Source organism: Saccopteryx leptura, chromosome X (genome assembly GCF_036850995.1).
Source record: "Saccopteryx leptura isolate mSacLep1 chromosome X, mSacLep1_pri_phased_curated, whole genome shotgun sequence".
Classification (NCBI taxonomy): domain Eukaryota; kingdom Metazoa; phylum Chordata; class Mammalia; order Chiroptera; family Emballonuridae; genus Saccopteryx; species Saccopteryx leptura.
The window spans coordinates 45,110,908-45,135,456 of record NC_089516.1 but is presented as its reverse complement, the minus strand read 5'-3'; the positions used below and the strand labels follow the sequence as shown (position 1 = coordinate 45,135,456).

Sequence of the window (24,549 nt, the reverse complement as noted above, 5' to 3'; positions counted from 1 at the left end):
GTTTTATATAAAAAGTTTACTAAGTCCCTCAAAAACATTTCAAGAATTTTTATTGAGATTGCATTGAATTTATATATTAACTTGGGGAGCATTGTCATCTTTGTTACCTTTCCCTTCTCCTCTCCTCTTTCCTCCTCTCTTCCTCTCCTTCTTTCCTCACTCTTCCTCCCCACATATAACATTTGCCCCCTGCCAATCATTTGAGTTTGTGGCAGACATGAACCTTAAGTACTACAAGTATGTCCTAAGAACTAGAATTTTTTCCTCCATAACCACAGTACACTTGTCAATATCAGGAAGTTTCATGTTGATGCAATACTTTGTCTTCTAGAAAATCCTTATTCAGATGTTATCAGTTGTCCCAATGTTGTCCTAGATAGCTGTTTTCCCCTAATCCAAGATCATGCATTGCTTTGAGCTACAGTGCCCCTCGCCATATCCCGGTTCACTTTTCGCGGTCTCACTGTATCGCTGATTATTAAATTGTATATATCTGATTTTGTATCCCGGATATTTTGCTGTATCACAGGATTTTGTGGTATATAGGTATTTTTATGTATTATTTTAATTATTTTTGCAGTAAAATAAGCATTTTCTTTTATGTATTATTTTAATCATTTTTTCAGTAAAATAAACATTTTCTATCCTAAAAAATTGAAAACAATATAAAAAATATAAAATTTTTAATTAAAACATTAAAAGAATATTAAATCTAAATAAAGCCTTAAATATATATAAATAGTAAAATAAATATAAGATGGCTACTTCGCAGATTTTTGCCTATCGCGGGGGGTTCTGGAACCTAAGCCCCACGATAGACGAGGGAACACAGGGATTTTGAATTTTAGTCTCCTTTTTAATCTGGAGCAATTATTCAGTCTTTCTTTTTCAAGAGTACAGGTCAGTAAAGCACAGCATAGGGAATATAGTCAATATTATGGCAGTAACTATGTATGTGCCAGGTGGGTACTGGAAAGATTGGGAAGAACAGTACGTAAAGTATATGACTGTCTAACCACTATGCAGTGCACCTGATATCAATACAAAATAATACTGAAAGTAAATAATAGAAAAAAATTTTTAAGTGAGACGAGGGGAAATAGTGAGACAGACTCTCACATGCGCCTTGACTAGTATCCACCCAGCAACCCCTGTCCGGGGCCGATGGAACCACTGGTGAGAGAAGAGAGAGAGAGAAGGGAAGAGGGAGGGGAAGAGAAGCAGATGGTTACTTCTCGTGTGTGTTCTGACCGGGGATCAAACCTGGGATGTCCGCACGCCAGGCTGTTACTTCATCCACTGAGCCAACTGGCCAGGGCCTTGAAAAACTTTTTAAATAAATTAGTTTAAAATGGTAAAAAAAAGAAAAATAAGAATAAATTGAAAAAAAACCCACCTCAAGTCAGTTGTTTTGCAGATGTTTCTCAATTTGGATATTTCCTAGCATTTATTCATTAATTTTTGGCAGAACAATTAAGCAATGTTATATATATATTTAAAACATTTAGATCCTATATTTAGCATATATGCATCTGTGTCCATCAGTCAAGTGGTCCTATAATATCCTTTTCTATTTATCTGGCAATGAATCAGAGTAGCCTCTTGACATGAATTGGGCATCTTTTGCTATTTCTGTGTTTTGAAGAAATTTATGTAAGAATTATCTGTCCCTTGAAAACTTTGCAAAACTCAACTTTAAAGGGACCTGAGTTTTGATGATCATTTTGTGTACTTCTGCCAATTTTGGTATTTTATGTTTTCTAGAAATATACTCATTTTGTGGAGGTCCTTGTATATTATGATTCAGTCCAGCTTCCTAGAAATGTATTATGAGTAGGGTCTGCCTTTGAAAGGTGTTTAATCAAAGTGCTCTATGGTCAACTGAAAGTACCCTTTACTACCTAAATCTGTTCCCTTCCTGGATTTAGATAATGAGAGTTTAATATACAAATTTATTTGGTTTAGGTGCTGAGTGTCAGAGTTCAGGATTTCATCTGAACATTTATTCATATCTGTTCAGTTTTTAAATTCTGATGACTAGAGCTCAAATATGAGGGATACCTGTAGTAAGCAAATGTGAAAGAACATTGTTTGTATCAAAAACCTTAACAATACTCATACCAGCCACTTCATGTTGAGGAGTTTATCATAAGGAAATAATTTGGGTTCCAAGCTGAGCTCACAAGGACAGGGACTTCATTTCTTCACAGTAGTATCTCCGGCATCTAGAACAGTGCCTGACACACTGCAAAAGTTATGTTAATATTTGTTAACAATAACAAAAAGTTGGAAACCAACCAAAATATCTGGAAACATTTCATTTTTTCCATTTATTATCTTTTAGCTTTCTGGTTTTTCAGTATATTATGACACTTCAAGCATACAGGGAAGTTGAAAGAATTTTACAGTGAATGCATTAAGTGAAAAGAAGCGGGGAGGCAAAGACACAGACACCCACTCTGCCCCATCCAGGATCCACCCAGCAAGCTTTCTATGGGGCAGTACTCTATCCATCTGGGGCCACTGCTCTGTTGCTCAGTAACTGAGCTATTTTAGCACCTCAAGCAAGGCCATGGAACCATCCTCAGCACCCAGGGCCAACTTGCTCCAACTGAGCCATGGCTGTAAGAGGAGAAGAAAGAGATACAGAGAATGGAGAGGGGGAAGCAGATGATCTCTTCTGTGTGCCATGACTGGGAATTGAGCCTGGGACATCACATGCCAGGCAATGCTCTACCACTAAGCCAACCAGCCAGGGCCTATGTTTATGATATTTTTTATACTCTAGATATTTAAAATTTTTTATGAAGCCAGATTTATTAGTTTTATTTCATGACTTCTGGTTTTGTCTTGGTTAGAAAGCCTTTCCTCATTCTTGAGATGATCACATTTTTTTTTCTTTCTAATATTTTTATGGTTTTTATTGAAGGATTTAAATTTTTTAAAAGATTTATTGATTTTAGAGAGAGGAGAGAGAGAGAAAGGCAGGGGTGGAGGAGGAGCAGGAAGCATCAACCTGTTCTTGAATGTGCCTTGACTGGGCAAGCTTGGGCCCTGAAACAGGGACCTTAATGTTCTAAATCTACATGCCATCCACTGCGCCACCACAGGTCAGGTGAAGGATTTAAAATGTTGATCTAGCTAGAATTTAGTTGGTGTAAGAATTGAGATAGATAAACAACTTTCTTTTCTTTTTTTTTTAATTTTTTTTTTTTGTACTTTTCTGAAGCTGGAAACGGGGAGAGACAGTCAGACAGACTCCCGCATGCGCCCGACCAGGATTCACCCGGCACGCCCACCAGGGGCGACGCTCTGCCCACCAGGGGGCGACGCTCTGCCCCTCTGGGGTGTCGCTCTGCCATGACCAGAGCCACTCTAGCGCCTGGGGCAGAGGCCAAGGAGCCATCCCCAGCACCCGGGCCATCTTTGCTCCAATGGAGCCTTGGCTGCGGGAGGGGAAGAGAGAGACAGAGAGGAAGGAGGGGGTGGGGGTGGAGAAGCAAATGGGCGCTTCTCCTATGTGCCCTGGCCGGGAATCGAACCCTGGTCCCCCGCACACCAGGCCGACGCTCTACCGCTGAGCCAACCGGCCAGGGCCAACTTTATTTTCTTAAAGGTCAAAAAACTTTTTCTGTGAAGGACCAGATAGTAAATATTTTTGGCATTGTAGCCCATATGGTCCTTGACACGTCACAGTTGCCCACATGAAATCAGCCACAGACAATATGTAAATACTGTATAGCTGTGTTCAAGAAATCTTTAAATACTTAGGTAACTGGATTTGGCCCACTTGCTAGAGTTTGCCAATCCCTGGACCAGTTATCACAAGTAGTATTTATTGACTAATCTCCCCCCCCCCCCCCCCCGTTCATTTGAAATGCAACTTTTGACTTTAAATTTCCATGTGTCTTTTTGTACTGTGGACTGTTTGGTTTTGCTGATCTGTTCATTATAATTTCAGTTGTCCCAACTTTATGTTTTAATGTCTGATGGGGCTCCTCTACCTCTTGTTAGTCTTTGTGTTAAACAGAATTTTCCTGACACTTCTAAGTTGTTTCTTGGCCTTTGCTGTTATAAAGAGCGCTGCAGTGAATAATGTTTCTGTATATGTGCAAGCATGTCGGTTCTTTAAATTTCTAGAAGAACTGGTGGTCACAGAGTATATAGATTTTTAGTTTTGCCAGCTATTACCAAATTCCCCTCTATGAGGATTGTTCCATTTTCACTCCTACCGGCAATATGAGAGTGCCTATTCCTCATACAGCCTTGCCAACAGTTTATTGTCAAACATTTGGACTTTTGCAGATCTGTTAAGTCAAATTTTCCTTATAGAAGAATTCCAAATAATATATATGTAGATACTCCTCACTCTAGGAGAGAGAGCTTAATTCCTCTGCTTTTGAGTGTGGGCTGATCTTAGTGACTTGCTTCGGAAGAACAGGGAGCAGACTTGACTGTGGACTGGGGCTTGCCCAGTCAGGTACCCACGAGAAGCAACTACTGCAAGTTGATGATTCCCACTCTTCCCCCCCTTCTCTCTCCTCTCTCTAAAAAAAAAATTAATAAATTTTTAAAAATCTTAAAAAAATAAAAAATAAAGAATAGGGAGTAGAAAGGAGGAAAAGGAAACTTTACAGCAGAGAAACCTGACAGATTCCACCACAATCAGATGATCAAGGTCAGCATCGCCAGAGATAAGTCATGTTGATATCATGTGTCCCCTGACACAGTGGGATCAGAAGGACAGCTCATATCTACTGAATTCTTCTCAAAACACCATAACTCCATCATCTCAAGTCTAATCACAAGAACACATCAGACAAACCCAAGTTGAGGCACATTCTACAAAATACTTAATCAGTACTCTTCAAAACTGTCGAGGTTATTTAAAAAACAAACAAAATGAACAAGACAAGACTGAGAAATTTTTACAGGCCAGAGGAGACATGCCATGACTAACAGCAATATGGTAGCCTCGATTCGATTTTTTTTTTTTTAAGAGAGAGAGGGAGGGAGGGACAGACAGACAGGAAGGGAGAGAGATGAGAAACATCAACTCATAGTTGTAGCACCTTAGTTGTTCACTGATTGCTTTCTCATATGTGCCTTGACTGGGGGGCTCCAGCCAAGCCAGTGACCCCTTGCTCAAGCCAGCGACCTTGGGCTTCAAGCCAGCGACCTCAGGGTTTCTAACCTGGGTCAACGTCCCAGGCTGACACTATCCACTGCGCCACCACCTGGTCAGGCTAAATGCCATGTTGGAACAGAAAGAAGGAAGTAGTGGAAGTACTGGTGAAGTCTAGCTTAGATACTTTTGTACATCAGAGGATACTATTCAAAAGAGTGAAGAGACAATCCACATAAAGTGAAAAATATTTTCAAATCACATGTCTGATAAGGAATTAACACCTAGAATATATAAAGAATTCTTACAACAGCAACAGAAAAACCCAAAATAGACAGAAGACTTGAATAGACATTTCTCCAGGGAATATATACAGATGACCAACAAGCATATGAAAAGATGCCAAATGTTGGTGAGGATGTGAAGAAATTGGAGCCTTCGTGCATTTCTGGTGGAATATAAAATGGTGCAGCCACTGTAGAACACAGTTTAATAGTTCCTCAAAAAATTAAATACAGCCTGACCAGGCAGTGGCGCAGTGGATAAAGCATCAGACTGGGATGCGGAAGGACCCAGGTTCTAGACCCCGAGGTCGCTGGATCGAGCAAGGGGTTACTCGGTCTGCTGAAGTCCCGTGGTCGGGGCATATGTGAGAAAGCAATCAATGAACAACTAAGGTGTCACAAAGAAAAACTGATGATTGATGCTTCTCATCTCTCTCTGTTCCTGTCTGTCCCTGTCTCTCTCTCTGTCTCTGTAAAAAAAAAAAAAAGAATTCTGAAAAAAATTAAATACAGAATTACCATATGATCCAGCAATTCCACTCTGGGTACATATACCAAAAGAATTGAAAGCAAGGACTCAGATACTTGTACACCAGTGTTCATAGCAGCATTATTCACAACAGCTAAAACACCTAGTAGGTGGAAACAACCCGGGTGTCCATTAACAGATGAATGGATAAACAAAATGTGATCTATACCGTACGTAGGCACATAGCCAAAGAAAGGAATAAAATTCTGATACATTTCATAACATAGATGAACATTGCAAACATTATGCTAAGTGAAAAAAGTCAGACACAAAGGGACATATATGATTCTGTTTTTTAAAAAGTACCTAGAATAGGCAAATTAATAGGGACAAAGTAGAAGAGAGGTTGTAGTATGGAGAATTATTGTTTAATGAATACAGAGTTTCTGTTTGGGATGATGACAGGGTTCTGGAAATAGTGGTGATGGTTGCACAATGTTGTGAATGTATTTTGTGCCCCTGAATTGAATGTTTAAAAGTGATTAAAATGGCATGACCTGTGGTGACACAATGGATAAGGCGTTAATCTGGAATGCCAAAGTCACTGGTTCAAACCCCAGGCTTGCCCGGTCAAGGCACATACTCGAGAAGCATCTGCTGCAAGTTGATGCTTCCTGTTCCTTCCCCCCTATCTCTCTCCTCTTTCTAAAATCAATAAATAAAATCTTTTAAAAAATGATTAAAATGGTAAATTTTTGCTCTGTTTATTTTACCACAAAAATGATTCATAAAAATACACAAAAATAAATATTAAGTATTTTAAAATGGTCTATCTGGTGTACTTTTAATTTTCATCTTTTGTTATGACTGAGATAGAGCATCTTTTCAAATATAAATCATTTGTATTTGTTTACTGTGAATTCTGTTATTTTCCTTTTTCCTTTTCTTGTATTTTTCCCAGTTTATTTTTTGTCTTGACTCAGCTTTTGATGGTTTTTCCCCGAAGATATGTTTTATTTTTATTTATTTTTTTTTTTACAGAGACAGAAAGAGAGACAGAGAGAGGAACAGACAGGGGCAGACAGAAAGGAAAGGAGAGAGATAAGAAGCATCAATTCTTTGTGGCGGCACCTTAATTGTTCATTGATTGCTTTCTCATATGTGTCTTGACCTGGGAGCTACAGCAAACGAGTGACCCCTTGCTCAAGCCAGCGACCTTGGGCTCAAGCCAGCGACCTTTGGGCTCGAGCCAGCAACCTTTGGGCTCGAGCCAGTGACCATGGGGTCATGTCTATGATCCCGTGCTCAAACTGGTAACCTTGGAGTTTTGAACCTGGGTCCTCTGCGTCCCAGTCCGATGCTTTATCCACTGCGCCACCACCTGGTCAGCCATTATTTTATGTAGTTGGATTTACTAATTTTTTCCCTAGCCTGACCTGTGGTGGCGCAGTAGATGGGGCGTTGACCTGGAATGCCGAGGTCGCTGGTTTGAAACCCTGGGCTCCCCAGATCAAGGCACATATGGGAAGCAAGTATAAGTTGATGCTTCCTGCTCCTTCCCCTCCTTTCTCTCTCCTCTCTCTAAAATGAATAAATCTTTAAAAAAATTTTTTTTTCTTCCATGGCTGTTGGATTTAGGTCATAGTTTTCTCCTACTTTTAAATGTTTCATTTCTTCCATTTAAATCGTTGGCCCATTTCAAATGTATCCCAGTTTATGTGTGAAGTACTCAGAAGACCTTGCACGTCTACGTAGTTAATCTTCTTGATGTAGTTATACTTCGGATCTTCCTATTTTCTAAACAGTGACTCTCTGAATATAAGCAAGGTATTAATTTATGCATATTAATTTTATTTTCAGCAGTTACTGATATATTATTTGTAATCATTTTTCAGTTGATTCTCTTAGAGTTTGAAGGTATATCCTCATATCACTGATAATGATTTTACCTTCTCCTTTACAGCTTTTCATCTCTTTTCTTCATTCCTTTGTTTAGTTGTTTTAGCTAGTACCTTACAGTAATGTCAATAATAGTGTTGATAGTAGACATGCTAGTGTTGTTCCTAACCGGTATCGGGTTCCTGCCAGTAGTAGTCTGTATAGTGACTGTCTCTGTTTCAAGTACACATCTTAGTTGCTTTTAGAATACTTTTTAAATCATGTTATAAAAAAATAAATAATTGGACACCTACTGAGTACTAGGCACTAAGCTAAGCTTTGGAGACTAGGGCAGTAAACCAAACAGGTGTGGTTCTTTTTCCAGAACTCACAGTCTAGTAGTTTTTAACTCATCAAATAAATGCGTATTAGCCTGACCAAGCGGAGGAGCAGTGGAAAGAGTGTCGGAATGGGATGCAGAGGATCCAGATTCAAAACCCCAAGGTTGCCAGTTTCATTGAGGGCTCATCTGGCTTGAGCGCAGGGTCACTGGCTTGAGCAAGGTCTGACTAGCTCTGCTGGAGCCCTCGCCCCCCCCCCCCCCCAGTCAAGGCACATATGAGAAAGCAATGAACAACTAAGGTGTTGCAACGAAGAATTGATGCTTCTCATCTCTCTCCCTTCCAGTCTGTCTGTCTCTATCTGTCCCTCTCTCTGTTTCTCTCTGTCTCTGTCACACACATAATAAAAGAAGGAGCGAGTGAAGGGAGCGATACTATTGGGCTCAATTGGCTTTGCCTTATAGAGCACTCACATTTGGGATGTAGAGAATGAACTGGGGAGCCCTGGGTGGTGGTCAGTGAAGGAGACAGCATGGACTAGAGAGGTGGAGGAGGGAAGGAGAGAAGTAGATTGGATTTGCAAGACCCGTGGATTTAGGAGTTAGGGCTGAGGGTCGAGAGTGTGAGTGGATACAGGGCCAGCCTCACCTATTGCATGTTCCCGAAAGAACTGCCCTCTAATTCCTCCCATCTTCCCCCAGAGGTGGTCGTGGGGACAGGACTGGCCGCTATGGAGCTGCCGACCGCTCCCAGGATGACAGTGGGGAGAACCGCAGCCGAGACCACGACTACCGAGACATGGACTACCGCTCATACCCCCGCGAGTATGGCAGCCAAGAGGGAAAGCACGACTACGACGACTCATCGGAGGAGCAGAGTGCAGAGGTGAGGGCTGGGAGGGCCAGCCAGGCTTGCGGGGCTGGGGGGTGGGGGTGGGGGAGCAGCTCCGGCAGGGCCTCTGTCTGGCTGCAGGTGGCTCTCAGCTCCTGTGCCTTTGGACTGTGCTCAGTGGCTTTGCTTCACCTGGAGGGTCTGTCCCCACTCCCCCTCTGAGTGCTCCTTCCCCAAGTTGGGTCTCCCGGACTTCCATGTGCTTGGCTCCATACTTCTGATGGCCCCTAGCCACTACCTCTCTCCCTTCTTCCCAGTATTTACTTTGAGTCCACAGTTCACTGCAAGCCCTGTACTGCCTGCTCCCACCCAATATAGGGCTCATGGCATTTGGTGTCTAGGGTTAGGAGGGCAATTGGGAAATTGGTCATCACCAAGCAAAGCAGCTCTGGGAGGCCAACTGTGGGCATTCCCGGTGGTGGCAGAGCCCCTAGACAGAAGGGAAAGTCCTCCATTTTGGTAGTTAGCCCTGTCCTGAGGAGGGAGGCATGACGTTCCCTATCAGGGAGCCCCTGGGTGAGAAGGGAAGAAGCAGCCTTGCCTTAGGGAAATCCCCGTTTGAGAGGGCAGTCAGGGCTCTGGTCTAAGCAGGCAGACGACTTTTAGTTAGTAGTGTGGGAAGGGTACTCTTGTAATGTCAGCCCCGAAGGGGCAAAGTGTGGGCTGCTTGCTTCTCTCTGGGGGAAAGGGTTCAATGCAGAGACCCCTGTGGTCAGCAGCCAAGCTTCCCCAGTAGCAGCTGGATTGGGAAGAATAAGAGTGGAGCACTGAATTGTCTGCCCCATGAAGGCGGGAGGGTATGGACACAGGTCTGGCCTGCTTAGTCCCGGAAGGATGGGTCGGGCAGCACCCAAGAAGCCAGTGACCACCCCTGTTAGGAGGGAATCTGATGATGATGGACTGGCTAGGCAGAGGATCAGGGACCAGGAGACAGTGCTGTGGCCCTTGCACATTTGCCAGTCTCTGCTGACTGGTTCTGGCTGAGATCTTAAGCTGTTACTATACAACTTGCAGGGCCCAGGCACAGGTTGGGAATCACAAGCAGTGTGTGTGGCCTTTGGTGGCACAAAGAACAATTGTGCACACACTAGCTGAGTTGGCTAGAGAGGAGCAGAGAGAAACAGGGCAGGGGTCAGTGTGCCAACTTCAGACCATCTCTTCCCAAGGAGATTTAAGCAGTGTCTAGCCCCGTCTGTGGGAGTTCCTGTCCCACCCCAACACTGCCACCAGCTTCTCCCCACTCTCCACCAAGGCAGCCCCCAAAATCGTCCTGAGGAATTTCCAACCCCGGCAGGGTTATAGTACAGGGCCTACCCACCCTGCCTGCCCTAAAACTTTAGCCGGAGCCCGCCCACCCCTGGCTTTCAGAGCCTGCCTGCCTCAGAGAGCCAGCGGCCAACCCCTAAGCCCACCCCAGACTGACTTCCCGTCTGGTGTCTCTCGTCTCGTTCTGTTGGCCAGGATTCCTACGAGGCCTCCCCGGGCTCCGAGACTCAGCGTAGGCGGCGGCGGCGGCACAGGCACAGCCCCACCGGCCCGCCAGGCTTCCCCCGAGACGGCGACTATCGGGACCAGGACTATCGCACGGAGCAAGGGGAGGAGGAGGAGGAGGAGGAGGAGGATGAGGAGGAGGAGAAGGCCAGTAACATCGTCATGCTGAGGATGCTGCCACAGGCAGCCACTGAGGATGACGTACGTGCCCCCCATGGCCCCGGGCAGGTGGCAGAGCAGGAGGCCAGGCTGGGTCTCCTCCAGGGCCCTCAATTTCTCCCTCACCCCTGACCTGAGCACTTTTCATCCTTTCTCCCCACCTGCTCCTGTCTCCCAGCACTAAGCTGTCCTCTGGGCAGGCCTTGTCTCCTGGTCTGGAAGGGAGGAGTGTTGGATAGGTTGGCTTGCCCAAGGGGCTGCTGGAGGTGAGTGTAGGAGGGAACAGAGCATTCCTCCTGCACGTTCCGCTGCTCCTTCACCCATTCTGCAGGTTTATCGAGGAGCAGATGTTGGTCAGACCCAACACCAGGTATTCCTGGTGGCAGAGATGATGCGGGTGGAGAAGGTCCCCTTGGGATTTTCTGAAGTTTCATTCTCCCCCCTGCCTGCCCTCTTTTGTCACCTGCATCAGATCTCCCTGGCCTGGCCACAGAGCCTTGGGTTTTTCTTTGACTTCCTTCACTGTCACTAACAACCTCTCCACATTGTTTTCCTTCGTGGTGTTCCCTTCCATCTTCCTCCCTTTTCTTCTGTTTCCTTCTCCTACAAACTTCCCCTAAGGAGTAAAACCCCAAGAGGGCCAGTAGAATAGCCCCTTAATTCTCCTCCTTTTCTTCCCTGCCACGCCCCTTTCCCTATGAATTCTCTGCTCAGCTCTTCTCTGAAAGCTGCCAGCTGCCTCAGGTCTGATCTACCTGCCCTGTTCTGGGTCAGACAGTAGCTGAGTGCTGACATTTCATGAGGATTGATCACATGGTGGGCCATGTGCCCAGTCTGATTTAATCCTCACAGCCACCCCTCGGGGAAGGTACTCTGTATTTCCATCCTATGGGTGAGGAAGCCTGGCCCCAGCAGTGAAGTGACTTGCCCCAGGTCCCACAACCAGTGAGTGGCAGAGCAGAGTTGGGGTCTGAAACCGGGTAGCTGGGCCCCAGAGCCCAAATTCTTGCTGTTTTCTGAGCCCTTCCTTAGTGTTTGTGGTCCTGATAAACTGTGTGGCCTTCTTTTTCATCCTCCTGTATTGATATGTGTTTATGTGTGTGTGTAACCTCCTTTCTGTTGTTTTAACCTGATGAGCAAACTGTGGCTGAGAGGCATCAAGACCGCTGCCTGAGAATGCCCAGCACACACTCCCAGACTTCAGCAAGAGGCGCCGCTGGCCTCGAGATCCTGCCTCACCTGGTCCAATCCCAAATCGCCTCTGCAGCCTCCCTCTGGCTTCCTTTCCCCAAGAAGCTTTCAAAACCTCACAACCCCACCTTTTTGTCTCTATCCCAAGTTACTGCTCCACTCAGGTTCTAGGGCACATGGCTTGGGTTTGCTCAGACCCCAGTCCTTCCCAGTTTAATATTTGTGTCATGGGTTGCTTTTGATGCGAGCAGAGGGCAGCGCCTTTGCAAAGAGCCAGAATTGCATCCCAGCTTTCCCTGCTTTGTGGCTGTACCAAGCCTGTTGTCAAACTGCCCCTGCCCACCATTTTTGATCTGCAGGCCCGCTTGCTCTCTTATTGTTCTCTGTCCCAAGATTCACATTGCTACTGTGCTTCACCTTGCACCATGCCCCTTTCTTCATTTGACTCACTCTGCAAGTCTGGGGCCAAAAGCTGAGGCTGGATGTTGGTGTGGTCTGGGGCTCCGGTCACTTGGCGAAAAGCCCTGAGAGTGAGAAAGAGGAGATGGTGTATGCACATCACTGATGGCCCCTTGGGGCCCTGGAGGCCTCTAGCTGGCCTCAGCTACCCAGCAACCCCCTTGTGCTGAGCCTTCCCCAATCTGTATCTCCCTGTGTAGATCCGCGGCCAGCTTCAGTCCCATGGCATCCAAGCACGGGAGGTCCGGCTGATGCGGAACAAATCCTCAGGTGAGCTTTCGTTCCCAGTGCCTTCCCCTTCTGCTGGTCAGCCTCCGCCACCGAGTCTCCTTCCTGCCTCTGCCTCCTCCACACCCTCCCTACCCTGCCTTCCTGCCACAGCTGGGAATGGGCAGCTTGGGGTACCCCTCTTGTCTCCCCCTTATCCCGTTCTCCTCACAGCTCTGGCCAGCAGCCTCTTTCGAGGGGCTGTTGGGGAGGAGGTGCAGCTCTGAGCTGAGCGCTCCCCAGGGCCAGGGTCAGGGCCAGGCTCCAGGGACCTCCTCTCTGGGACTATCTGAGATGGTAACCTTCAACCAATATACTCCCTTCCCTCTCTTGTATTCTCTTTTCTCTGCCCTCACTCTCCCCCACATTTTTCTGGTAACAGTTTCTGACCAGAAAGTAGGTCGGGCATGGCCCCACCCATGTATCCCAAGAGGGGAGGCAGGGGATGGTTCTCATCTTAAGGAGCAGCCAGGACTTCTGGCCTCATTTGTCACCTCCCTCCCTCTTGCAGGCTCCTTGAAGCTGGCCTGAGGGTAGTTGGGGATTTGGGAGGGGAGCTGTCTCTACAGGATCTCAGGCCCAGGCTCCCCAAGGCAGGCACAGTGGGGCCTCACTCTGCCTGGGCTTCTCTCTCCATCTCAGTCTCTCTCCTCCCACCTCCATATCTCTCTCTCTCTCTCTCTCTCTCTCTCATTCTCTCTCTCTCATCATACCATTCCATCCTCCTTCCCGTGCATCCTAATAGTTCTTTGGCGATCAAGCATGCACCCCCAAGCCCCGCCACGTCTAAGCCCTCCCTGTATGTACACCTCCAAAGGTAGAGCTGCTTCCTGCAGCCTCAAGCCCTGGGTCCCTTTCCTAGCCCTGGCCAGGCCTCGAGTCTCTCTTGGTAGCACACAGGTCTTGCTCTGCTTCACCCCAGCCAAACCAAACGCTGCCAAGATTCTGGTCACTCCCCACAGAGGTGTCCCAGGTGCAGACTCCTCTCTGGCCCTGGGCACTTCTCCCAGGCACTCACTGATTCTTTAAGGTCCACCTGCCCGATCCTAGTCCTCATTCTCCTGCTGTCTAGGAGGACATGGACTGTGGGTGTCTGTACTCTTCCCAGCTTGGCCCTGAGGTGGCTCCATCATGTGGTCCACCTCTGATGCACTGTGGTAAGGCTGAAGTGACATTATGTCCCTAACTGCCCAGGTTCCTCATTGGCCTGGAGCCTTCCTGGCCTCACTGAGAAGCCTGCCCCGGCTTTTCTTTTGCTCTTTTGATTAAACATCTGTTAGAGGACCCCTCCTGGGCTCCCTGGCCTTGTACTGGGTCCTGCCCTTTGGTTATATATTCTGGCCTATGTGAAGCCAGAAGCCTGCCCATCTGTCCTCCTCCTTTCTCTGGAAACAGATCTGTATTTGTACCCTTTTCCCTCCTGGCTCCCCTCCGTCTCTGTCACCCCAGGCTGGCCTGAGCCCCATCTCTGTCTTTCTTCCCAGCTGGCGTGTGTGTTTCTTTTCCCATCCACCCACCCACCTCTCTCTGGCTCTGTTTTCCTTCCTCCTTTTCCCCTCTTTCCTGCCTTTTCCAGTCATCTACCTTGCTTCCCACCCCATGGTCTTTCTCTCTGATTGCTTCTTTCTCTTCCTCTCTTCCTTTCTCCTTTCCCTCCTTCCCTCTCTGCCCCCCCCTGTCCTCTCCCCTCGGGTCCCGCCCCCGGGAACGCCGTGTGTCCAAAGCTGTTGACTAACCCACTGCGTCTGTATCTGAATGCTGTCTCCAGGTCAGAGCCGGGGCTTCGCCTTCGTCGAGTTTAGTCACTTGCAGGACGCTACACGATGGATGGAAGCCAATCAGGTTGCTTTGCCGCACTTGAACCCCCCCCCCAAACAAATACTACTTTGTAATCGAGCGCTCCCCATCGCCTGATTCTTACGGACACAGTTCCCTGCCCTGTGGCCCTGTGTCCCATCCCCCCCGCCCCCTCTCTCTCCCCCTTCCTGACCCTCAATATCTCCTCTTCCCATTTCTGTCTACCCACTGGGCTGCCCATCAAGAGCCCACACTCACCACTTGCCCTTCCCCCATCAGGCACTAGCTCTGCCCCTCCACTTCTCCCAGCTGAGCTTTCAGAGAAAGGGCTACCAGGGCGGGTCTTCCACCTAGGTTTCCACTCCTGGGGGGACTGCCCTGCTCAGGGGTTAGGCAGAGCCAGTACTTCGTTCCATGCTCAGGTACCACTGGATCCAGCCACAGGAGAACTTAGCTGTTGGCACACTAACTAGCAAGTCCCGTTTTGCCAGCTTTCCCCACATGTGAGTTCAGCCCTTTGATTCCCACGCGAGAGGCCAGCACTGCTCTGTTGATGTAAAGTACTAGCCAAGTGTGATAGTTTTATTCACCAGGACTCACCTGGCCACTGCGTCCCTCCCACTGCACCTACCCCCCACAGGACTCACCTCTTACCCTGCTCTGCTGGGGGCAGGGCTGCCCTCTCAGCAAGGACTCTGCTGCCAGGAAAGGAAGGGAGCCTGCTCCCTGCTGTGTCATGGGATCCCAACCCTGCAGCTTTGGGACCTTCACAGACCCAAGGATCTGCTCTGCTTGCCCACCCAGAGCCTGGCTCACTGGTGTGCGGCCTGGAAGGGAAGCATCAGGGGAGGAGGGGCAGGTGTACCGGAAAGAGGGCTCGGCAGGGCTGGCCCTGGGATCACCTCTGCCAGTCCATAGGCTAGTGCGTGGGCCCAGGACCCAGCCAGCCATGGGAAGACAACCTCCCGCCAGGAACTTCCATCTTTTCAATATGGCTCTTTCTTTTTCCCCTTCTCCAGCACTAGCGCGCGTGCACTCTCTCTCTCTTTCTCTCCCCTCCTCTCCCTCCCTTCCCGTCCCCCATCCTAAGTGTAGCCTGTGTAGTGCTGGCCCTGGGTGTGGCCTGGCAGTATCAGGGCCAAGTGGGGGGTTTTCCCCGCTGTCCGGCAAGCGTTGGTCATCTGAGCACTCTGTGCCTGGTGGCGTGTGTTCACGTGTGCGTGCGCGCGCATACCCTGAAAAGGCAGCAAACAGCTGCGCCTGAGGGCTGTGGCGCTTTCCCTCCCTCCTTCCCTTCCTTCTTCCCTTGTCAGTTCTCCGACCTCCCTCCGTTCCCTGTCCCTCATCCATCCAGCTGAAGGGCTCACTCACTCTCTTCTCCTGTGCTGAAACGGTACGTGGGGCACCGCTGCCTGGGCCTCACTCAGCTCTGCTTTTTCCCGCAGCACTCCCTCAATATCCTGGGCCAGAAGGTGTCCATGCACTACAGCGACCCCAAGCCCAAGATCAATGAGGACTGGCTGTGTAATAAGGTACAGGGCCGGTGGGCAGCAGTTGCCATGGACTGAAACAGCAGCAGTGGTGGCAACATCTTTGTCTCCATGGTATCTCTGGGGTGGTGAGGAGGAAGCTAAGTTCAAGTAGCCACCATTCCTTGCCACCTTCCAACCCACCAGCAGGTACTGAGCTTTCACTCAGTACCAGGCTCCACCCTTATAAAGCATGATCTTGTCTGAAGTCCCAGTAGATGATCAGCAAATACTTAAACGAATTATTAACTAGTGATAGTGGAGGCATAGCATGGTCTATAAAATGACCTCAGAACCAGACTGGCTGAAATTAGACTCTCCCGATCAACCTTGATTTTGATCAGGGTCCTTAATCTCTCTCTGCCTCACTTTCCCATCTCTAAAATACAAATAGTAATGAAAACTCTCTCCACAGGTGCTTGGGAGGATTAAAATATGGTGTTGGCCAGATAGCTCAGGTGGTTAGAGCAATTGTCCTGATACGCAGAGGTTGTAGGTTTGATCCCCAGTCAGGGCACATACAGGAACAGAACAATGTTTCTGTCTCTCTCTAAAAACTATGGTAATGAGAGGGACACACTTGGCACAACAGCTGGCCCAAAGTTAGTGCTGTTTAATGTCAGCTGTTACTCTGAAGGGAAGCACAGGATGTTCTGAGAGCCTGTGTCAGGGGACCCAACCTTGACAAAGCCACGTCCACCTAAGACTGATGATACAAGCTATAGGCTTTTTCAGTCATATTCCTGAAGAGGAAGTTGAGGCTCAAGAGAGGTGGAACCGTGTGTGAGCCTTGAGCCATGCCTTGCTTCTGATTATAGGGGCTGTGGGTTCAGATCTCCCCTGGGGCAGCCTCACAAACAGCCCTGAGATGCAGCCACACCTTCCACAGCTGGGTGGCAACCTGACACCTGCGAGGAGGACTGAGGACTGGCAGAGGCCCCAGTCCTCTCCCCAAGAAGAATCTGCCTAGTAATAGGCTTGGGGCCTCTTTTTGTTAAAAGAAAAAGTAGTATCAGAAGGCAGGTATTCATTGTCTCTGGAGAGAGAGGGACAAAGTGGCAGGGAAACTCCATGCCTCTTCTATTTCCTATATTTTCAGATGCTCCTCAAAACCAGGGAAGTCTCTACTTTCCCCTTCTTTACCCTCTGCATCCTGTTGGTCACCAGGTTCTATCACTTCCATTATAGAAATACCCTCCCATGCCATTGCCACTGCACAGACCATCCTCACTCCCTGCCCCAAACAGTCACTACGGACCCCTCTCTGATATGCTGGCCTCTTGCCTCTTTCTCCCACTCTCTCACCTGTGACAGTCCTTGGAACCACCTCTGACCATGTCCCTTCTCTGCTTAAAACTCCCTACAGCTCTGAGCTTCAGTGTGACCATCTTCCGTAATCTAGTACCACCTTTCCTCTCCAGCCTGGACTTCTGCTTCTCTCTTTGCCTTCCTACATTAGTTACAGAAACCTCATTTCCTCTGTTAGCAATCGTTTCTCAGCAAAACCACACCAAACCAAATTTCTGAGTCTCCCAGATCAAACATCCCTGCTGACTTTCCCAAGCCGATTAAGTGGTGCCCCTCTTGGCCCACTGCCTTCCCCAAGCCCCTGCTGGTGACCATACCTACAGATTAACCTGCCCCTCTGTGCTGCTGGTAGGCCACGAGGGCAGAGGCCGCATCCTGGGCATGCGGGGCAGAGCCTGGCACAGGAGCAGTGCTCAGTACCTGGCCTTGGAACAGAGAAATGTGGAAGCTGGGTGGTGTCCAGCAGCAGGTTTTTGGAGAGCAGCAGGATCCAACCCAATCTTTGAGATAAAGGAGGGGTGGAAATCTGGCAAGAGAGGGACTCCTGGCTTTAGGGATAGAAACCTGGGAGGTGTCTGAACAGGGAAGCAAGTTTTGGGAAATGGAACCTACTAAAGGGACACTGTGGGGACAATACTGGGATTTGGTACCTCGGAGGAGGGAATAGTTAAACAGGAAAATTGTTGATTCCTGAGATGAGGGGTGACCCTGAGGTCAAATCTGAGACCAGTGAAAGGAGAGATTCATAGGCCAGAGAATGACAGCCAGAGCCCCCTTCCTTCCCAGATTCTGAGACCTCCTTTCCCTGGGGCATGGCGGGGTTTCCTGGGGGGTCTCTGGATCCAAGTTTGGAGGACATAACTCAAAGCCCCGCCCCTCTGACTGCCCGGCCTGTGCCTCACAGTGTGGTGTCCAGAACTTCAAACGCCGTGAGAAGTGCTTCAAATGTGGTGTGCCCAAGTCAGGTGAGGCCCTCATGCCTCCCCTCCCCAAGACTTTGGTGGGAGCGGGGAGAAGGATAAGGGGCCAGTGCTGTGGGAGGAGGGTGACCGGCGTTGGAGCCTCCGTTTTGTCACTATCCTAACTTCTGACTCCCCTGATAGAGGCAGAACAGAAGCTGCCCCTGGGCACAAGGCTGGATCAGCAGACGCTGCCACTTGGTGGACGGGAGCTGAGCCAGGGCCTGCTCCCCCTGCCACAGCCCTATCAGGCCCAGGGAGTGCTGGCCTCCCAATCCCTGTCACAGGGCTCAGAGCCAAGCTCAGAGAACGCCAACGACAGTGAGTCAGTTGTTTGTTCCTTCTTCCTCCCTGCTGTATGGTATCTGCGCTGGGCTCTCCATGGCCAGAGAGGGGGTGGCAGCCAGGATGTAGTCCTCCCAGGATCTCCGACTAGTGGGGGGACACACTGGTGATGTAGGGAGAGAAGGAGAGAAGCATGACCCTATTCAACTTTGGGGGGGTGTTGGGAAGTTCTCAGCAGGTGAGCAACTGAGCTGGGACTTGGAACTGACAAGCAGTTTGTGGAGAAGGAAGAAGTGAGAGGAAGCAGCAGGTGCAAAGACGTAGAGGCCAGAGGAGAGGGAGCAGTGAGGAGCCACCAGAGGGTAGGGCTAGAGCAGAGTATCAGGGGTGCCCCCTAATACTGGGCCCCTTCTCGCAGCCATCATTTTGCGCAACCTGAACCCACACAGCACCATGGACTCCATCCTGGGGGCCCTTGCACCCTACGCAGTGTTGTCTTCCTCAAATGTCCGAGTCATCAAGGACAAGCAGACCCAACTGAACCGTGGCTTTGCTTTCATCCAACTCTCCACCATCGTGGTGAGGGCGGCACAGGGGGGGCCGGGCAACCAGGGTCCCGGCCCCCTGGGGGGGAGGAGGGACCCTGACCCCAGCCCCCATTGCAGCCCCACACCTGGTAATGGGGCAATGGAGCCGGGGATCTCCCCGGGCCTGACCCTTCTGCCCCTGCCTCCCCTCCTCCCCCAGGAAGCAGCCCAGCTGCTACAGATCCTGCAGGCTTTGCACCCGCCGCTCACCATCGATGGCAAGACCATCAACGTTGAGTTTGCCAAGGGTTCTAAGAGGTCAGGGCCCTACCTGTGTCCCTTCCCAGCTTGTCCCCCAGCTGGGGGTCCCCATCTCACTCCCAGTCTCTGACATCCTCCCCAGGGACATGGCCTCCAACGAAGGCAGCCGCATCAATGCTGCCTCTGTGGCCAGCACTGCCATTGCTGCGGCCCAGTGGGCCATCTCACAGGTACTCAAAGATTTCTCCACCCCAGCATCTGGCTACCTGGCCACCTCGACCCTCTTGCACCCTCTCTGCAAACAGGAGGGCTGGCTTGCTACTTCAGCTTCCCGTGGACCCAAAACCCTCTCACAGTGGTTGCTGTGGTCTTGGGGGGCCTTGCTCCCTTCCTGGTCACCTCCCAGGCTTTCATTTTCAATGCCATTGTGACTGGTTTTCTCTCGTTTGGTGGTTATTTTATCGTCCTGAATTATTACAACTTTTTTTAATAAAAAAGAATTTATAAGTGGCTGAAAGAAAATTGGGAGATGAGACTAAAGAAGGAGAGGATGCTGTTTCCCTTGGTCCAATACCCAGCACACGTACCACGCAACAAACGTACCAGTGTCACCCTGGGAGCGTTTTGGCATGCATCTTTGTTCCTGTCTTGTTTCCGCTGTTGCCCTGTTCTGCTGTGGCCGGGCAGCCCTCTCTCACTTGTCTGAGGGCTGCATGCTTTTTGTTGACAGACACTAGCCTCACCTGTGAGCAGCTGCTTCTTAGCAGGTTACCCTCCCTCCAGTGCCCCCTCCTCTGCTAATGAACTTCTCCCCCCTGCCCCTCAGGCCTCCCAGGGTGGGGAGGGTGCCTGGGCCACCCCCGACGAGTCATCGGTGGACTACAGCTACTACCAACAGGATGAGGGCTATGGCAGCAGCCAGGGCACAGAGTCCTCCCTCTATGCCCATGGCTACCTCAAGGGCACGAAGGGCCCTGGCATCACTGGAACCAAAGGGGACCCAACTGGAACAGGTGAGCCCCAACATCTGTCTCATGTGGGGGCAGGCAGGCATAGGGACCTGGGCCCCACCATTCACAAGCTTACTCCTCGTTCCCCTTTACAGGTGCCGAGGCCTCCCTAGAGCCTGGAGCAGACTCTGTGTCACTTCAGGCTTTCTCTCGTGCCCAACCTAGTGCCACTCCTGGCATCTACCAGCAGTCAGCAGCTGAGGCGAGTGGCAGTCAGGGCACTGCTGCCAACAGCCAGGTGAAGGGAGCTCAAGGGAGATCCTGGGGGGTGATGGGCACAGTGGGCATTAGCAGACACTGAGCCCTGTTCCCCTGTTTGGTCCCATGACCAGTCGTACACCATCATATCACCTGCTGTGCTCAAATCTGAGCTTCAGAGCCCCACCCATCCCAGCTCTGCCTTGCCACCAGCCACCAGCCCCACTGCCCAAGAGTCCTACAGCCAGTACCGTGAGTAGCCGCGGCTTGCAGGTGGGTGGTGGGGAGTTCCATAACAAAGCAGTGAGAGGTCTGACCCCCCCTTTACCATTCTCCAGCTGTTCCTGATGTCTCCACCTACCAATATGATGAGACGTCTGGCTACTACTATGACCCTCAGACTGGCCTCTACTATGATCCCAACTCCCAGGTGATGGGGCAGCCCAGGGAGCAAGTGGGGTCTTCAGTTTCCTTTTGTGAGGTCCTCCCTCATGCCCCCTTCTCTCTCTCTTCAGTATTACTACAATGCTCAGAGCCAGCAGTACTTGTACTGGGATGGGGAAAGGCGGACCTATGTTCCTGCCCTGGAGCAGTCAGCCGATGGACATAAGGAGGCAGGGGCACCCTCCAAGGAGGGCAAAGAGAAGAAGGAAAAGCACAAGACCAAGACGGCCCAACAGGTAAACACCGAGGTCCATAGGTCCCGTGTCTTCTGATTACTGCATTTCTGTCATCTCTTACCTTTGCTGCTGAGGAACCAGGGTGTAGGCCTGCGGTGTATCTGGGCAGTAGATATACATCCCTTGCTCAAGGGAAACCAGGCTCCTGGTCTAGCTCTGTTCTTTCCTGTTTGACCATGAGCCAGAGCAGTCTCCTCCCTCAGTGAGTGGCAGGACCGCACACCTTCCTGAGGTGGCCAGTGCCATCCACATGAGCTTTGTCAGCTTTCCTGTCCCCCGCTGGGAACCCTCACTGGTGGTCGTGCGGTTGATGTGGGCACGCATACTCCTTTGGGCTCACACCATGCGTGGGGTATGTGCGTGTCTACATGGAGATATGTTCCGTAAGACTTTGCTCAGGCCCAGCAGGGGGCAGGCAAGAACATAGCTATTGCGGCGTTTTGTGTAGTGGGCAATTGGGGAAAACCTCAGTGTCTGTAGACAAAGAGTCTGAGTGTAGCCCTTAGAAGCAACATGACAATCTGGTAAATTCTAAAAATAGTATTGTGCCTGGGGGAAAAACAACATAATACAGAATGTGGCAGTGTCACATATGTAAATTAAAATTATAGACAGAGAAAGCGTCCTATGCATTTTAGAATGATAAAATGAAAACAGCCTGACCTGTGGTGGCGCAGTGGATAAAGCATTGACCTGGAACGCTGAGGTCACCAGTTCAAAACCCTGGGCTTGTCCAGTCAAGGCACACACAGCAAGCAATCAGTGACAACTAAAGTGAAGCAACTATGAGTTGATACTTCTCCGCTGCCTCCGCCCTCTATAAAATCAATAAGTTAAATATTTTTTAAAAAAATGAAAACACACAGGGAACGTAATAATGTCAGTGCCTGTCAGAAGAATAGGGGCACAGCTGGAGAGGTCCTTGATGAGCACTGATGACAGTATGACAGAAATGGGAACTTTCACCACTCCCTGTCTCACCTTTAGCTTGAGGTTCAGGGCATGACAGGGAGGCTGCTGCAGGGCCAGTAGATGGAGTTGGTCAGTTTCTGAGAGCCTGACCCCACCCTCACCCCTAGATTGCTAAGGACATGGAACGCTGGGCCCGCAGTCTCAACAAGCAAAAAGAAAACTTCAAAAACAGCTTTCAGCCCATCAGCTCCCTGCGAGATGATGAAAGGCGGGAGTCAGCCACTGCAGATGCTGGCTATGCCATCCTGGAGAAGAAGGTGTGTTGTGGCCACCCATCTGCACCCCTAGCCCCCATCTTGTCATCCCTCTGGTCTCTGTGGAATCCTGAATTTGCATCCTTCCACCCCAGGGAGCACTAGCTGAGAGACAGCACACCAGCATGGATCTCCAAAAACTGGCCAGTGATGACCGCCCAGTAAGTGCCCAGGGCAGAAAGAGGGGTGAGATGGCTCTAATCTTGGCAGTCCTGACCTCCCATGTCCTCCAACCTTCTACAGAGCCCACCTAGAGGGTTGGTGGCAGCCTACAGTGGGGAGAGTGACAGTGAGGAGGAGCAGGAGCGAGGGGGCCCGGAGCGGGAGGAGAAGCTTACCGACTGGCAGAAACTGGCCTGTCTGCTCTGCCGGCGCCAGTTCCCCAGCAAGGAGGCACTCATCCGGCACCAGCAGCTCTCTGGGCTCCACAAGGTGACTGAGGGAGGGGTGGCAAGGAGCCATGGTCCGGTCCGGCCTGGCCTGGCCCAGCCCAGCCACTTCACTACTCCTGTCCTCTTGCAGCAAAACCTTGAGATTCACCGGCGAGCCCACCTGTCAGAAAATGAACTAGAAGCACTTGAGAAGAATGACATGGAGGTGAGATGTGATCTCCTCACTCCCAGACTCCATCACCTCTGTCCCTTGCCAAGTGTCTATCCCCTCGGGCAGCTGGTGCTCAAGTTCCATAGCTGAGTACAGCCTGGCTGCCATCAATCATTTCATGTACTGTCCCTGTGAGCCCTTTTCCCAGTTCCTGCACACTGGCTGCTTGTACCCACAGGACCTCATACCTGTTAGATCCAGCTCCCCATGTGCACCGCCCACCCATCACTGCCCATATTTCCTGCTAATAGTGACCAGCTCCCGCATTCACTCACACAAACTTTCAGCAAATGAAGTACCGGGACCGTGCAGCTGAACGCAGAGAGAAGTATGGCATCCCTGAGCCACCAGAGCCCAAGAGGAGGAAGTATGGTGGCGTGTCTGCAGCCTCCGTGTGAGTGACCAGAGCCAGGTGGGGGGCCTGGGGCTGGTAGGCCCAGTTACTCAGGCTGTACTTCTGTCCCCTGCAGGGACTTTGAGCAGCCTACACGGGATGGTCTGGGCAGTGATAACATCGGCAGTCGCATGCTCCAGGCCATGGGCTGGAAAGAGGGCAGTGGCCTGGGCCGCAAGAAGCAGGGAATTGTGACACCCATTGAGGTGAGTCTCCAATGATCCCATCCCCACCCTCCATTTATCTCTGCTGTAATCCTGCCTTGCCCCCAGTCCTCCTGACAGCCTGCCTTCCTCACACAGGCCCAGACACGGGTGCGGGGCTCTGGCTTGGGTGCCCGAGGCAGCTCTTACGGAGTCACCTCAACCGAGTCCTACAAGGAAACACTGCACAAGACAATGGTGACTCGCTTCAACGAGGCCCAGTGAAGACCTACGAGAGCTACTTCTATATCTATTGGTGTCCAGCCTGGGACAGGAGAGTATGAAATGAAATGTTGCGTGGTTGAGCAGGGCCCTGCACCTGTCTACCAGTCCACTCCCCAGCCAGAGAGGCCCTGACCGAGTCAGACTTTGAGTTGGTGACTTGTTGGAAAACTGGGCTGGGACCATGATCTTTTTATAATAAAAGCTGAAAAGTCCACAGCTTGCATGTCTCTTTGTCATGTCCCAGCATTGTTTGTGGCCCACACAGACACAGGGGCATAAACACAGCTAGAGAAGGGGCCTCATCAGGCTGAGGTGGGTGGCGGTGGCATTCACAGTGTCTGGTACATGGTGGCTACCAGCTTGGTGGGGAGTGTGGGATGGGCAAAATGTGGGGTGCTGGCCAGTACCCAACCTACCCACAAGATCCTGGTCACAGACCTTCACCATTGTCAGGGCTGTACCAGGAAATCCAGCACCAGCAGGGCACTATTAGGCTTGAAGCCCCCCTGGGTCAGAGCCAGGGATTCTAACACCCCATTCTCTGGTGTTGCCACCCCTGCAGGGGCATTTGTTCCATAATGGCAAGGCACTTGGAACTCCCTGGGTCTGGGGACAATGCCCAAGGGCACCTCCAAGTGGATGACAATAGGCCATCTGGTGCCAGTAGGCCTTGTGCAGTCAACAGGCTGCTGATCCCAAGGGGTGGGGAAAGTGCAGCTTGACCTGCCAACTGCAGGCCCCAGGGCTGCCCACCAGGATCACTTGGGTCTACCCCTGTCCTCATCCTCT

At 50.2% G+C, this 24,549-nt stretch overlaps 1 protein-coding gene across 6 annotated transcripts in view; it reads left to right on the top strand.

The window, feature by feature from the left end:
• RBM10 (RNA binding motif protein 10) overlaps positions 1–23,972 on the top strand; it is a 28,258-nt gene extending 4,286 nt beyond the window's left edge. For 3 of the 6 annotated variants that reach the window (XM_066357901.1, XM_066357895.1, XM_066357898.1), the window contains 22 exons: positions 8,799–8,982; positions 10,450–10,680; positions 12,489–12,558; positions 14,324–14,397; positions 15,798–15,884; positions 18,094–18,154; positions 18,293–18,469; positions 18,852–19,012; positions 19,181–19,278; positions 19,364–19,451; positions 20,048–20,234; positions 20,327–20,469; positions 20,564–20,681; positions 20,768–20,859; positions 20,945–21,109; positions 22,189–22,338; positions 22,431–22,496; positions 22,579–22,767; positions 22,858–22,932; positions 23,226–23,332; positions 23,409–23,538; positions 23,635–23,972. In XM_066357901.1, the coding sequence (XP_066213998.1) occupies positions 8,799–8,982; positions 10,450–10,680; positions 12,489–12,558; positions 14,324–14,397; positions 15,798–15,884; positions 18,094–18,154; positions 18,293–18,469; positions 18,852–19,012; positions 19,181–19,278; positions 19,364–19,451; positions 20,048–20,234; positions 20,327–20,469; positions 20,564–20,681; positions 20,768–20,859; positions 20,945–21,109; positions 22,189–22,338; positions 22,431–22,496; positions 22,579–22,767; positions 22,858–22,932; positions 23,226–23,332; positions 23,409–23,538; positions 23,635–23,760 (2,779 nt within the window). In that variant the 3' untranslated portion in view covers positions 23,761–23,972. The remainder of the gene's footprint in view (positions 1–8,798; positions 8,983–10,449; positions 10,681–12,488; positions 12,559–14,323; positions 14,398–15,797; positions 15,885–18,093; positions 18,155–18,292; positions 18,470–18,851; positions 19,013–19,180; positions 19,279–19,363; positions 19,452–20,047; positions 20,235–20,326; positions 20,470–20,563; positions 20,682–20,767; positions 20,860–20,944; positions 21,110–22,188; positions 22,339–22,430; positions 22,497–22,578; positions 22,768–22,857; positions 22,933–23,225; positions 23,333–23,408; positions 23,539–23,634) is intronic. The other 3 variants (XM_066357897.1, XM_066357900.1, XM_066357899.1) reach the window with 3 other exon arrangements.
• The last annotated feature ends 577 nt before the right edge of the window (positions 23,973–24,549 follow it).